This window comes from Apteryx mantelli, chromosome 1, assembly GCF_036417845.1.
Source record: "Apteryx mantelli isolate bAptMan1 chromosome 1, bAptMan1.hap1, whole genome shotgun sequence".
In the NCBI taxonomy this organism is placed as follows: domain Eukaryota; kingdom Metazoa; phylum Chordata; class Aves; order Apterygiformes; family Apterygidae; genus Apteryx; species Apteryx mantelli.
Genome location: NC_089978.1, coordinates 68,176,562 through 68,190,642, shown reverse-complemented (window position 1 = coordinate 68,190,642; position 14,081 = coordinate 68,176,562). Strand labels below are relative to the sequence as shown.

Sequence of the window (14,081 nt, the reverse complement as noted above, 5' to 3'; positions counted from 1 at the left end):
GGGTGCACACCCTAACCATGGTCCAAGCTCTTTTCTGGGACTTGACCCAGCAGAGCTGCAACCCATTTTCACACTCTTGGCTTTGTGCAATGAGACCAAACACAGGGACTAGATGGAAACCACAAGCTCCCCCAGGCAGGCGGGTTCATTTGGAATGACTGGGGGAGCAGGACTGTGGCCTACATCAGAAGAGAACTCTAAGTGCAGCCTGGGCTCTGAAGACACTGAATCCTTTCAGTGTATAAGATAGAAAACAGCCTTTCAACCAGTTTATCAATGAAACATCAGTTCTATTTTCATGAGAAGGATACAGAAGCTTTCCAGAGGTGATACAGCCAACATCTGCCAGGGCACACTTTGGTCAGGATAGATGCTAAATAAAATCTAGGGCAAGATAAAAACCAAACATGCGTTAAACCAGATTAATACAAAAATTGAAAAATATCTACTAAGCCTATTTCAAATACTTAAGAAAACTTTTTCAAACTGTATAACATATCATAAATTTGTCTTCAGTATTTTCAGGTATGTTTCCCCACCACTGAAAATCTGCCATGGGACGCATAACAAGGACAAGTAATGTTCATTCCCTAAACTTACTGCCAAAGTCATGTAGTTGATTTATTTTATTCAATCTCCTCTTAGAACAAACTTGTAATCTTAAGTATCTATCTGGAAAGCAACACTCCCATCTGAGGGAATACAGAAAGTCATTTTTTCGTCCTCTGATACAGAAACCTTGCCAGCCAAAAATGTGCTCCTCACAGCAGTTAAAAGGATAAATTCCAACCTTCCGAAATGCTTCACAAGTTTTGCAGCCAAAGGCTTTGTTGATTTCAAAGATTTCAGTGGCAGAGCGCTGCACTCCAGCAACCCCGGTGGCGAGCTGCCTGCCTCCTGCGACGTTCTGTCTTTCACACAGCGGAGCACTGTGATTGCTGATGCATGCTCCCCAGCACATTTTTTCTGACAGCTCCTCTGTTTCCCAGCATCTTCCAGCTGTGCCATTTATGTTGCTACTGCAGAGCAGTGAATGTAGAGGAGCCAGGAGAGAAGCCACTCAACATCTGCCTCTAGCTGCCTTGCAGCATCACAAGATGGGCAAATTTAAAAGCCAATATGGTGATGCTCTTATGTGGTGACAGAGGTACAACAAAGACTAAGAACAGTCCTAATGGGACAGGGGGAGGAGAGGAAAGAGAACTGTGAAATGTTAGGAATGGGACAGGAAAACAAAAAGCATGTCTGAAGTTCATAGGTGAAGAAGGAGAGCATGTTTCTTGGAGAAAGAGAAAGATGAGGGCAACAAGAGGAAGAAGGGAGGAATACAGACTGTTGAAAGGGGATGAAGACTGCACGGGAAAAAGAAAGAAAGAACTGAGAATGAGAGAGATTTTTTAAAGACATGCTGGGGTCTTTGGTCTGCCAAGAGGACACAGCTATATGCTCTTCTCCTTTCTTCTTCTAGACTTTCCATTCAGTCCTCTTATTTGAGAGAGGTCCTGCCTTTCCTTAGTGGCTGCAAGCACTCACTAACAGGAATTACTCCCAGTTGCTGTATTTCAACAGCCACTCAGGAAAGCAGAGAGTCCACAAAACATTTTATATGGTTTATTTTCTTCCATGAGAGAATGGCCATTTAAATGGAGAAGGTAAACCTTTTGGCAGGGGGGAACCTATGAACATTCCCCAGGTTTTAAGTAATATCTGAAGACTCGCCCTAATTCAATATGGAACTATTCATGACATATAAATTTGAGTTTAAATTGCCTCCTCGAATTCAACACCCTCACCTATCACATTGTCCAAGGGTGGCGACTAGCACACCAAAGAGTGGTCCAAGTATGTATAAGACTCTGCACATTATTTTCATTTTTTGCCATCTTGTCCCCATCCTTAAAACATTATTTTATTAGCTAAGACCAAATATCACACCTCATTTTGAACTAGTTATAAGAAATTTAACGGGGGAGAGGGGAGGAGGAAAGAATCCAATACTTACAGAGCAGACAACTACAAAGATAAAAAGGCCTGAAACTTTTAGGAATTTTAGACAGCATCTGAAATGTAAGAAACATGTATTTACTGAATGATTACTTTAAAAAGATCTTTTTTGTTCTCTTAATAGTTCTTCCCTTTCAGCAACATCATGCTAGGCACTTATGGGTGATACCGTATGGTCTGTTTCACAGTACAGACACCACTATAGAGGGTCAGCAAGGGCTTGGGCTGTGCAAGAGACTGCAAGGGCCTCCTGCCCTCGCTCTGCTGCCAGCCCAATCTCACGGCATGGGAAGGAGGATTTGCCTCTTGGGAAACCGGAGTGAAGCTGCAGTGTGAGCTGGTGCTGGGACGCACAGCTGCTTGTCTCCTGCTGTCTCTGGCTGCCTACAGAGCCACCCCACCGGCTCTGCCAGTGCCGCCACCAGGAGGAACAAGCTGCAGACCCTTTCCACCACAGGGCGGAAGGACCAGTGTTACCAAAGCTCCAGGGAAGGAAATGGGGATGAAGGGGGGCAGGAGCCAAAGCCAATATCACAGACACCACAGTGTTAGCTGCAGCTAGTAACATCAGTTTTGCATTCCCCCAGCATCAATCTGTGGCCCATCATGGGCAGTGTGTGGACGGCGAGGGCTCACACGTACTCTAGCCCAGAGGGGGCATTTCTGCAAGGACTGATCAGCGGGAAATTGTGCCAAAAAAATCCCATGGTTAGCTTGAAAGCCTAATTTCGTGTAGAGTACCAATATACACAGTCATAGGCTAGTTAGTCTGCAGCTCCCTCTAAGGGGCCTACTTTCATAGTCCTTATGAATCCAAAACTGATTTGGACATTAGTGGAGTTTTCCTTACATAAAAGCTTAAAGACAGGGCTCTAAACACATTTTACTTGTTGCATAGAGGGGTATTATCATGAAATACTTCCTCAAAATTGGAGTTCTCATACACGTCCTTAAAAGTATTGGGAAAAGGCAGTTGGAAGATGGGAACAAACTTTAAGAATCTCTCAGTTTTGAAAGTATCTCTTTAAAACAAATATACTTCATGAGCATCTTTAGATAAACTGACAAGAAGAACTAGATTTTTTTCCATAGCACATCTGTGCACTTTGAGAGAATTCCTGCATCTAAGCTATTTGGTGCAATCAAATCTTCTGAAGTGTCAGAGCTTACTATTTAGTGGGTTAAGTAAGAAAAAGTCTAAATTAAAATTTTAGATGTAGAAAATGTATGTTCTTGAATAAGAAATCTTAAGACTTATCAGTTTTAAATTACCATTTTTGTATCTTACCATAAAAGGCAACTCAATAAACTATTTTCATGTTGCCCATCAGTATGTTACACAGATGCCTTGATTTGGAGAATGACCTGCCCTTATTACATCTTTTTATTAAGTGAAGCCATTGATGTTCTCATCCTATTTTTTCAGAAGTAAACACCTAAAAATTGCATTGCTTTCCTGACAGAATGACAAATGTAGGGTTTGATTTAAGCCTGATGATAGCAAGAAGGAAAACATTTCAAGTTACTAGGACAATTAGCTGAGAAGGGAACACTGCAATAAATAGGTGCATTGACAGACGCTGTAAAACAAAATATTAAAGTAGAGCAGTCCGAAGAGTCAGAAATATTTTTTAATCCCAGTGGAAATCAGTTCCTAAATCAAGTTCATTGAATAAAAACACTGTGAGTGACTGGAGACCCCTTTTTGAAAAATATTGTTTTCTAAAGTTTCCTTCTTCTCATTAGAGTTCTCCAAACAGGCAGAAAAAAACAACAGTTAATTAAAATGTGAGGCCACAGTCAATCTGGGTACAAAGGGGCTATAACAAATTTAAATGGTAGAAACTTTATACAGACTTTCTACAGAATAAAAATCTAGAGAAGGCAGCAAAGAGAGGAAGTCAGTTAGGTGGGTTCTTCCAGAAACACCAGGTAGCCATGATGTGATGAAAAGCAAGGCAGGGGTGGAGGGAAATATAATAAAGGTTTGAAAAGGGAGGAATGACAAAAAAGCCATTATCAGTACCTGGCAACTGATAACTTATTTAGGTATTGTGTGATTTATGGAAAAGACCTAATGCCAGCTCAGGCATATATTTTTCTCTCCCCCGCTTGTCTATTCTCCCTGTCTTTACACCACAGTTCTATTTCATTATTTTTGAGAATGTATTATTTTATGAATTACTAAAGCCCATTCCAGACTGGGTTAGTTTTAATGCATTCGATATTTTCTGTTTGCACTTTCAAATTAACATTTCAAATAATATTAATAATTCATATTATTATTGAAACAAGAAGCAGCAATAACTTGATTTTAAAAGAGAAATCAAAAGGCATTAATTAAGCCTTTATAAATTCATAACCACTTGTCTGTAAATAATAGAAACTCATCTCAAGAAGCTGACAAAATATAATAAAAAAGCTTTTGGAAAAGGTTATTTTGTTAAATGTAGAATTTAGAAGGCTTTTTCCTCCCGTCTGTTTGTTTTCATGGTATTTTGTATTAGGGAAGCAATGCTTTTAACAGCTTACAGTTGAGAAGTGATCAGCCTTTGACTTGCCCATGTTTTGCAATCTGTCTCTCACTACGGTTCTAATCTGGCACAGTGATGCAAGTACAAACTCGGTGCCAAATTCTCTGCTGATTTAGGCCTGCAGCACGATCCTATTTGACTTCAGTGGGAAATGTATGAAGTATAAATCTATGAAGGATTTCACCCCCTGTTCTAAACCAAATGATTTTTAGTCTGATCTGCATGTGGTGTCAGGCAGTTTAGGTCCATTTATTATCTCAGTGGAGTTATGCTGATTTACAACAGCCAAGGAGCTGGCCCCGTATGTACAACCAACACTAAAGCAATGAAAATAATTCAGAGGAAGTTCTGCTAGAGAAATATATTACTCTCCAGAATATAAATGTATGCCATACTGGAAACAATTGATTCTACAGTTCTACTCAATGCCTTTGTTCCATCAAATACAGGGGAAGTCTACTGAGTGTGAAGAAAGACTTCTGCCAAAGTTCTTCACATCTGCTCATATTGTACAAATTGCAGCCACTGAAATTATCCCGCTCCATTTATTCAGCAAGAAAGTGGCACTTCACATGACATAATATGCAAAACGAAAGAAGGAAAACAATTGTAAAGTGGCGAGCTAAGACAACATGCATACTGGGAAAAGATGCATGGACATCTTGTTAAAAAGGATCTGCAGATCAACACGGAGATGCGGACATCCAGTACTGGGCTCCATGCCAAACTGCAGAGCTATTAGCAAAGGCCATACGAGAGTATGAAAAAGTGTTGAAACTCTGGAAGCAGCAGAGAAAATTAGTATCTGAGATTAAAGGGTTTACTAGTTAAAACCCAGGAGAAAATATCCTGAGGCTGCAGTGACCATGAGATGGTGGAGTTCAGTATCCTGCAAGGAGGAGGCAGGACAATAAGTAGCATCGCAACCCTGGACTTCAGGAGAGCAAACTTTGGCCTCTTCAGAGACCTGCTTGGGGGAATGCCATGGCTTACGGCCTTAGAAGGAAGGGGGGTCCAAGAGAGCTGGTTAATATTCAAGCATCACTTCCTCCAAGCTCCAGATCGGTGCATCCCTATGAGTAAGAAGTCAAGCAAAGGGGGCAGGAGACCTGCGAGGATGAGCAAGGAGTTCCTGGCAAAACTCAAACAGAAGAAGGAAGTATACAGAAGGTGGAAAGGGGGACAGGCCACTTGGGAGGAATATAGGAATGTTGTCAGAGTATGCAGGGATGCGACGAGGAAGGCTAAGGCCCGTTTGGAATTAAATCTGGCAAGGGATGTGAAGGACAAGAAGAAGGGCTTCTTCAAATACATCAGTAGCAAAAGGAAGACTAGGGAAAATGTGGGCCCGCTGCTGAATGGGGTGGGTGCCCTGGTGACGAAGGATGCAGAGAAGGCAGAGTTACTGAATGCCTTCTTTGCTTCAGTCTTTACTGCTCAGGCCAGCCCTCAGGAACCCCAGACTGTGGAGGCAAGAGAGAAAGTCTGGAGAAAGGAAGACTTTCCCTTGGTGGAGGAGGATTGGGTTAGAGATCATTTAGGCAAACTTGACACCCACAAATCCATGAGCCCCGATGGGATGCAGCTCAGAGGGTTGTGATCAGCGGTGACGTCTAGATGGAGGCCTGTAGCTAGCGGTGTCCCCCAGGGGTCAGTACTGGGTCCAGTCTTGTTCAACTTATTCATCAGTGACCTGGAGGAAGGGACAGAGTGCACCCTCAGCAAGTTTGCTGATGATACAAAACTGGGAGGAGTGGCCGATACACCAGAGGGCTGTGCTGCCATTCAGAGAGACCTGGACAGGCTGGAGAGGTGGGTGGAGAGGAACCTCATGAAGTTCAACAAAGGCAAGTGCAGAGTCCTGCACCTGGGGAGGAATAACCCCATGCACCAGGACAGGTTGGGGGCTGACCTGCTGGAAAGCAGCTCTGCGGAGAAGGACCTGGGAGTGCTGGTGGACACCAAGTTAAGCATGAGGCAGCAATGTGCCCTTGTGGCCAAGAAGGCCAATGGTATCCTGGGGTGCATCAGGAAGAGTGTTGCCAGCAGGCTGAGGGAGGTGATCCTCCCCCTCTCCTCAGCCCTGGTGAGGCCGCATCTGGAGTCCTGTGTCCAGTTCTGGGCTCCCCAGTACAAGAAGGATGTGGCGCTACTGCAGCAAGTCCAGCGAAAGGCTACAAAGATGATTAGGGGACTGGAGAATCTCTCTTAGGAGGAAAGGCTGAGAGAGCTGGGCCTGTTTAGCCTGGAGAAGAGAAGACTGAGAGGATGGGGCCAGACTCTTTTCAGCGGTGCCCAGCGACAGGACGAGAGGCAACGGGCACAAACTGAAACACAGGAAGTTGCATCTGAACATGAGAAAAAGCTTCTTCACTGTGGGGGTGACAGAGCACTGGAACAGGTTGCCCAGAGAGCTTGTGGAGTCTCCTTCTCTGGAGATATTCAAAACCTGCCTGGACGCGATACTGTACAATGCGCTCTAGGTGACCCTGCTTGAGCAGGGGTGTTGAACTAGATGATCTCCAGAGGTCCCTTCCAGCCTCAACCCTTCTGTGATTCTGTGATTCTGTGAAAATTTGAACTTAAGTTCTTGTTACATTGATATCTTTTAATATATTAACAGATTCAACTTCCTTCTTGCCTAAGTGAGGTCGAAGTTTACCCTGAGATAAAGAGTGAAGTATACTAATGCATTAAAGATACAAAAATGCCTGGTTATATTTTGCATTGTGTATGTTTAAAAAGCTACTATATTAACTATAGAAAGATTATGTTAGATACATAGAAGACTATATACTTGTTTTAATTATAATGAAATACATTATAAAAGCAGCAAAATGCTAAAGAATAAAGTTGTGTAAGAGACCAAGATGCTTGTAAGAAATAGCGCCAAAAAAACTTTAAACGGGGTATAGACAATATTTAATTTCACATTTAGAATAGGTGCTATGATTAACGCTTGTAAAAACAAGGGACTATTGACCATTAAGTAGAGTTTTAGTCAATTTCACCAGAGTTTATAAATAAACTATCAATGGCAAGATATGGCCTAAATATGGAGTGTTATTCTTATCATCTGCAGAAAATAAGTCATTTTCTAGACATCTACACTTAAAAATTAATTAAGAAATAAGAAAGAATGCATAGAGAGATAAATGAATGTTTGAATTCAGACCTCATCTTTGATAAATTGAACTTTACATGGAGGTTGTCCAAGATTTCATATCTCTCAGAAGAAACAGATCTGGACAAACAGGTCATTCCACTTCCCAGTTGAAACCTTTGTTCAAATTCTGCAGAGCTGTTGTCCCATGAATCATCATCCGTGGTAAAATCTGGATTATGAAGAGCCATGCACCGTAATCTGTCACACATTTTCAGTAAACATAATTAAAACAGCGGTTTATTTCATCGGATAACAGACACAACCAATCTTGCATGTGTTTAGCTTCACTGTAATTGATTTTAATGGAAATATTCATGGAAAGAGATTTATTTAGTACAGACTGAGCTCCCCTTGGTGAAACAGTTGGGTAGAGCAGGGAGCAAAAACAAAGACCTCATGATATTTAGGTGCACCTGGCAGAGCTAACCCTCTGATGCACCAGGCAGACCTTCTTCAGGATACGGCATGTACAACCCCTAAGGGACCTTTCCTACAGCTCTGCTGTGTCTTCCAGTGCAACAGACACAACAGCACGTGAAAGCAATGCAAGCACATGACCTGCGGCTGCTTATCCTTAGCGCTCAAGTCACCTCAGTCTCAGACCTTACATCCTTTCCTTCCACATTCACAGCCCCTTCTTTCATTCAAGCTCCTCCAGAATAAATCTCTGCTCACAACCCCTGCTTTTCACATTATTTCCCAACAGGCTTGGTGTCAGAATATATGAGAGAATCATGCACAATTAAATAGAAGAGAGTTTAGAAAAGAACTATTTTGTGTAAAATGAAAGTAACTCACCCATTTTCCTCTGAGGAAACCTTCAGCAGTGGTGTCCTCTCTGTAAAGCAAGTGTTTTTTGACCTTGGGCTGAATAATTTGGAAAATTTGAAGTGATATCTTTGGAGGGAAAAAAAAGAAAAGTCAATTTGCATTACAATGATTCTCTAAGGTTCTACACAGTATTTTGCTAGTATCTAACTAGTTAAATATTCTTTAATAATGGTGTTCACGTAACTTAAGGTTTTTGCTAAGTTTGAACTCCCTTATAATCAAGGGGGACTTGACTAAACAAAATGAGAGAGATTTGCCTCATCCTATAATTGGAGTCTAAAATAATCAATGAATTTCCCTCTGAATGCCAGAGGAACCATAGACAATTAACTCACACTTTGATGCTTACATTTTGGACATCTAAAGTTAAGGCAAACAATTGTACTGTAATATTAGTGAGGCAAAATTCTTAAGGGAAATAATTATATATTTTCATATAAGTTTATATAAGTATACTACATAAAACATTAAAATAACAGGACAATTTCTGTCCCACAGAAGTCATTTGACATGTGGATAACCAGAAATCTACTAATCTCTAAAACAGCCATCTCACCCTTTGTATTAGGGAAGAAAACTTTATTTGAAATTAGTTTTCTCTTGGAAATTTCAGCAATATTATAGAAGTAGTGTGGGGTAAACTGAAAAAAACACTTTGAAGGGCTGAGCAACATCCTCCTTCCAATTCTAGCCAAGGAACTACTACCCATCTGAAGTATGGAATTGGGATTATGCATACAGAATATAATTAAACTTTTAGGAATTTAATATCGTAATGCTACCCAATTAAAGTAATACTAAGACTTGGTTTTGGACAACCATGGATTATGACAGCTACCAACTTTGTGGAAAATATCTTCCCCCTTTGCCACCCACAGTCTGCAAATTCTCTGACCCACAGAAGAACCTTGCCCCAAAATCCATGTCACTCTTAAACCAATAATTGTAGTTCACCAAATCTGAAGTTGCGAGCAGAAGCAATAAAAGGGCACTGCAGCCTGGGCAGGACAAGTCAGCCTCCATCCCTATTGTCATAGGTAGCTGCAAGTTCCTCATTCCTGAGGCATGAACACTTCCACACAGTTTCTATCAGGTCTTGGCCCTGCTGATTAACCAGATAATTAACTGATAGTAAGCTATGTTTTGCCATATTGCAGTTTAGCATTGCTAAGAGTCTTTTTCTTAAAATATAGATCCCAGAGCTTAAGAAACAGCTGAAGAGGATCAATCACAATCAAGGGGGTCTAGCTTTGGGATAAGTTTCTGGGAGAAAGAAACTCGCTGAGCCATTAGAGCATCTGTAAGATCTGGTTCTTCCAAAAACATTTTCAATCATAATGACCATTATTCAGACACACACAAATGCATTTCATTCATAACTGAGGCCATCCACCACCAGAAAGTCCTGAAGAGATGTGCTACACATACAATCAATACACAGATTAACTATTCCTGGAGACACTTAGATGTGATGGTGACAGGAATTCCATGGAAACCTTAAATGTCATTTGCTATTGCTAGAATTATAAAACCACAGACTAACAAACAAATATTCAAGGATGATGAGTAATACAGTCTTTTAAATATAAGACCAGTCCAAAGAAAAGGGTATGTATATTTAACTTAATATCACGATGGAGGATAGTCAAATTACTTGCAATGGGTAGAGGTAAGTGGGAACTCAGGCTTCGTAAAACTAAAACCTTCAGTTACTGCTTCAGTTTGCCAGTTAGTAGTGATCCTCTGTTATGATTCAGAGGCCATGCTACCTGTGTAGCAAATGAGTATGGTTATTTCAGCCTTGAGTGGCCACACCTCTCATTCAAACTCTTCTGTAAGCACTGTGTTTGCAATCTCAGCAAAAGAGAATGAAATGTTAGAGAAACTGAATTATCTGGTACCTCAGGTCAGATGTTAGACAGATTAGAATTCAGGTGCTAGATTGCACTGACACTTCATCTGTGAAGAGATGATTGCTCACAAGAGATGACTGAAGCTATTCAAGCATTCCCGTTTTGAAATAGGAGAAAATATCGCTCATATCAGAAGTTTAAGCAGAGAAATCCTTGTATTTTAAAGCATGTGCTAATTTAATCTTATCATAGCCTTAGATGTAAAAGATTACCTAGAGCTTTTAGAAAATCAGATCTATGTTTTAAGTGTAGGCTCATTGAGCATTACTGATATACTTCTGACTAATTCTAGCATTCCACTACATTTGAAAAGACACATTTAATAAAAATTCTAATGGTGGACAATGAATTTATACATTCAGAAATGTAACTCTCATGAAGACTGATTAGCCATTTCTGCTGTTAAACAAAATAGTGCTACTTGCTGCACAAAAAAGGTTCCAAAAAGTATATATTTTATATTGCTCTGATCTCACCTTGCATTGCACATGCCATTAACCCTTCTGGACTTACTTTTCTGCTTGCATGCCCGCTCCTAGGGCATGTGCAAAATCTAAGATTAGTAGCCAGAAATCTTTCTACAAAAAATTCCATTTTCTTCTTCTAATTAACAGTTACCAACACTGCTTTGGGCTAGATAAATATGTACATAAACTGACAATTCTGTTAATATTAAAAAGTAAACATATGGACACAGACAATACAAGATGCTGCAGGATTAGCAGGCAGTAGCAGTCTCCTACTACTTGAGTAACAAATACCTAAAACCCAGAAATTCTCACAATTTCTTCTCTAATAACCTGAAGGGTGCAGTGAACATTCTACCTTCATAGTACCACTGAAACCAATGAAGACATGTTCAAGTGTAAGTCCCAAAATGCAGATTATTCTAACATAATGAAGTCGGTCCTTTTCTCTTTTGAATAGGGCCATTCTGCTTTAGGCAGTGACTGCTTCCCCTACCAAGGGCCAGGCACAGATTTAGTGAGCTTCATTCACCGCTGGGGCCACGCTTCCTCCTCCCACGCAGATGGCTGGCACATGCATGGCACCCTGCAGGCTGCCCCCTGGGCACCAAGGGGCTTAGCCAAGGAAATGCAAAAAGCATGTGATGCAGGGCCAGAGCAAATTTGGACATTCCCCAACCTCAGGGGTCACCGCAAACGTGCCATGTCCCTCCCCTGGCACCCACTTCTGTGGGGAGAGCAGGGCAGGCACCCCTCACACCGCTTACTTCTCTCACGCGGAGGAAGGAAAGCAGGGGACTGTGCAGCAGCTCATGGCGTCTCTGTGTGAAGACTTGCTTGGTAGCCACATGCAAATTTGTAAAAATTAATTTAGAAACTATTTTGGACCCAGTAACTAACTTTTGACTACTCAGCTGAATTACAGATACTTGTTCATAATGCTCAAAATTGGAAGTTTGTGTAGAAATACTTGAGCGGACACACTTTCAGCTGCACTAAAGACATACCAGAGTTGATGTATTCTGCTCCACGTTCCAGAGCGCAAAGTCTTCATCACTAGTGTAAATGAGTAACCAGCGTGCTGAACAATAGCAGCAAATGCAACCAAAAAGAGACAATAAAGGTATTGTGGAAGGTGTCTGAAGGGATCGATCCTAAGTGATGAATCCAGAAGGATGTTTAAAGACATCAACCTCACTTTCCTTTGTGCATTTGTTATCCCCACTTACTGGTATCGGTCTTGCCACCTTTAAATGGGACTATAGGGTTTCACCGACTGCCAAGAATGGCCAAATCAGTAAAACTGAAAAAGGTCTTCAGATAAAGTGAAAACCGTTAGTACATGACAACATCAATTTGCAGACAGTAGGAACACACAGACAAGAATAAGCAGCAGGAAACAGCCAGGCTTGACAAAACAAGAGTAATTAGAGGAAAAAGTAGAAGATCCTCAACTCCCCAGTGATGTGATGACTCTAATTAGAGAATGACAGTAATATAAACAATAAAGCCAATTAGGATATAAAAGAATCTTGACAGCAGAAAGCTCAAGAAAATTTGAAAAAAAATATCATGAAACAATAGCACAAATTATAGAAATGAAAGTGATCCCTGAATGGAGAGCCTAACGCAAGTGCCTTTGTGCCTTACCTACAGAGGTGCTATCTCAGGATTTGGTCATCCACTTCATTAAAAGATAACAGAGATCTTCCGCAAGTAAAATCCAGGAAGGCCCCAAAACCCTCTGGCTTTAGAGAAGCGAGTGTGCAGTGGTCAAAAAACTATCAACATCATTCTAGTTACTCCTCAGCCCTGCAACTGACTGGCAATTATGACTGCATCACAGTGGTTTCTTTTCCAGGAAGGACTGCTTGGATACTTTTCAAAACCTGGGATCAGTATACATTCTGAATGTTACTTATCTTCATGACCAAAAAAGCTTGAAACTTAGCATATCTACATGCTAGAATGGAGTGCAATCTATCTCTACTGAGCAATTCAGCAACACCACCAAGGAGCTAATCACCAGTTCAAGTCATCAGCCCGTTATGGATAGACACACTTTTAGGATCAGAAGACTGGTCTGAATTTACACTAAGTGCACATGAGGAGCTAGTAAGCTGGACACCAACTGTGTTCACTATTCTTCTCTCATTCAGAGTTAAAAATCATTAGCATTTTATACATAAAATATTAGAAGAGGCATGAAATACTTGCATTTTTATACGTATACTTTTGTATGGAGGTATACATATAGATCTCCACACAAAAAAATTAGCATTCCCATTTCACTTTGATTCAAAAGTGATGGGAGAAAATAAAAATAATTAACACATCTGTAGAAACATTTTCTGAGTCACCATTACAATCAATGGGAAAGCAACTAAACAGTCAAAAGCTAAAAAAAAAATACTTGACAATGATTTCTTCAATGACTTGCAAAGCACCACTCATGTGGAAAGATCCGTGTTACACTGCTGTTAGAAAAAGAAGACTATGACCTGCCTCCTGCACAGCCACAGCTCTGGTCACATTCATTCTCACATTCAGTACAGCTGGGCCTGTTTTCTTCATTAAGAGAAGTCTTTCAAACAGAAGATTGTGTTCTTAACCACTTGGCTACTGCTGTGAAAGTAGTTTATACAGATTTTGGCTCTGTCCATAGGAGTATAGGTTTGTTCTGAGGAAGCAATGTGGTTTTTGAGCTGGTTACTTGCAGTCAAAGTCATATTCTCCTATCATTAATCTTTCAAGCAATTACAATTTCTGACTGTTTCCATAGTAACCCAGAAGATCGACCAGCATCATAGGAGAGCTGTTCACCTCACAGACAATACAGCAGGTTCTGCCAAGTCATAAAGGTGTCCGCAGATGAAACTCCAGCTCTCTGACAGAGCAGTTGGAGAAGAATCCCATCCACAGCACCTAAAAATATGAGGGTCCAAATGCAAGTTCAGGGCATCTAGGCAGAAGCTCCCACAATCTATGGATGTGCTGCAGCTCCCAGGCACGAGCAACATTCAGGTTCTTTTGGTGGTGCTTGTACCTCTTCTGTAAAGCTGTACAACAGAAACATGACCTTCAACCTCCAAAACTCACTTGGACAATATAAGGAGAGGCAAGCTCCCTCTGCCATACTGGCCACATGGAGAATATGGGGAGGGCA

The 14,081-nt window shown here is 41.0% G+C and overlaps 1 protein-coding gene across 1 annotated transcript in view; it reads right to left on the bottom strand.

Annotated features, from left to right (window-relative positions):
* The window catches only part of OCA2 (OCA2 melanosomal transmembrane protein), a 192,084-nt gene that overhangs the window by 158,947 nt on the left and 19,056 nt on the right, over positions 1-14,081 (bottom strand). Inside the window, exons 2-5 of the mRNA XM_013954085.2 lie at positions 8,503-8,601; positions 7,714-7,902; positions 2,003-2,060; positions 312-384 (exon numbers count right to left, since the gene is read on the bottom strand). Coding sequence (XP_013809539.1) covers positions 312-384; positions 2,003-2,060; positions 7,714-7,902; positions 8,503-8,601 — 419 coding nt within the window. The remainder of the gene's footprint in view (positions 1-311; positions 385-2,002; positions 2,061-7,713; positions 7,903-8,502; positions 8,602-14,081) is intronic.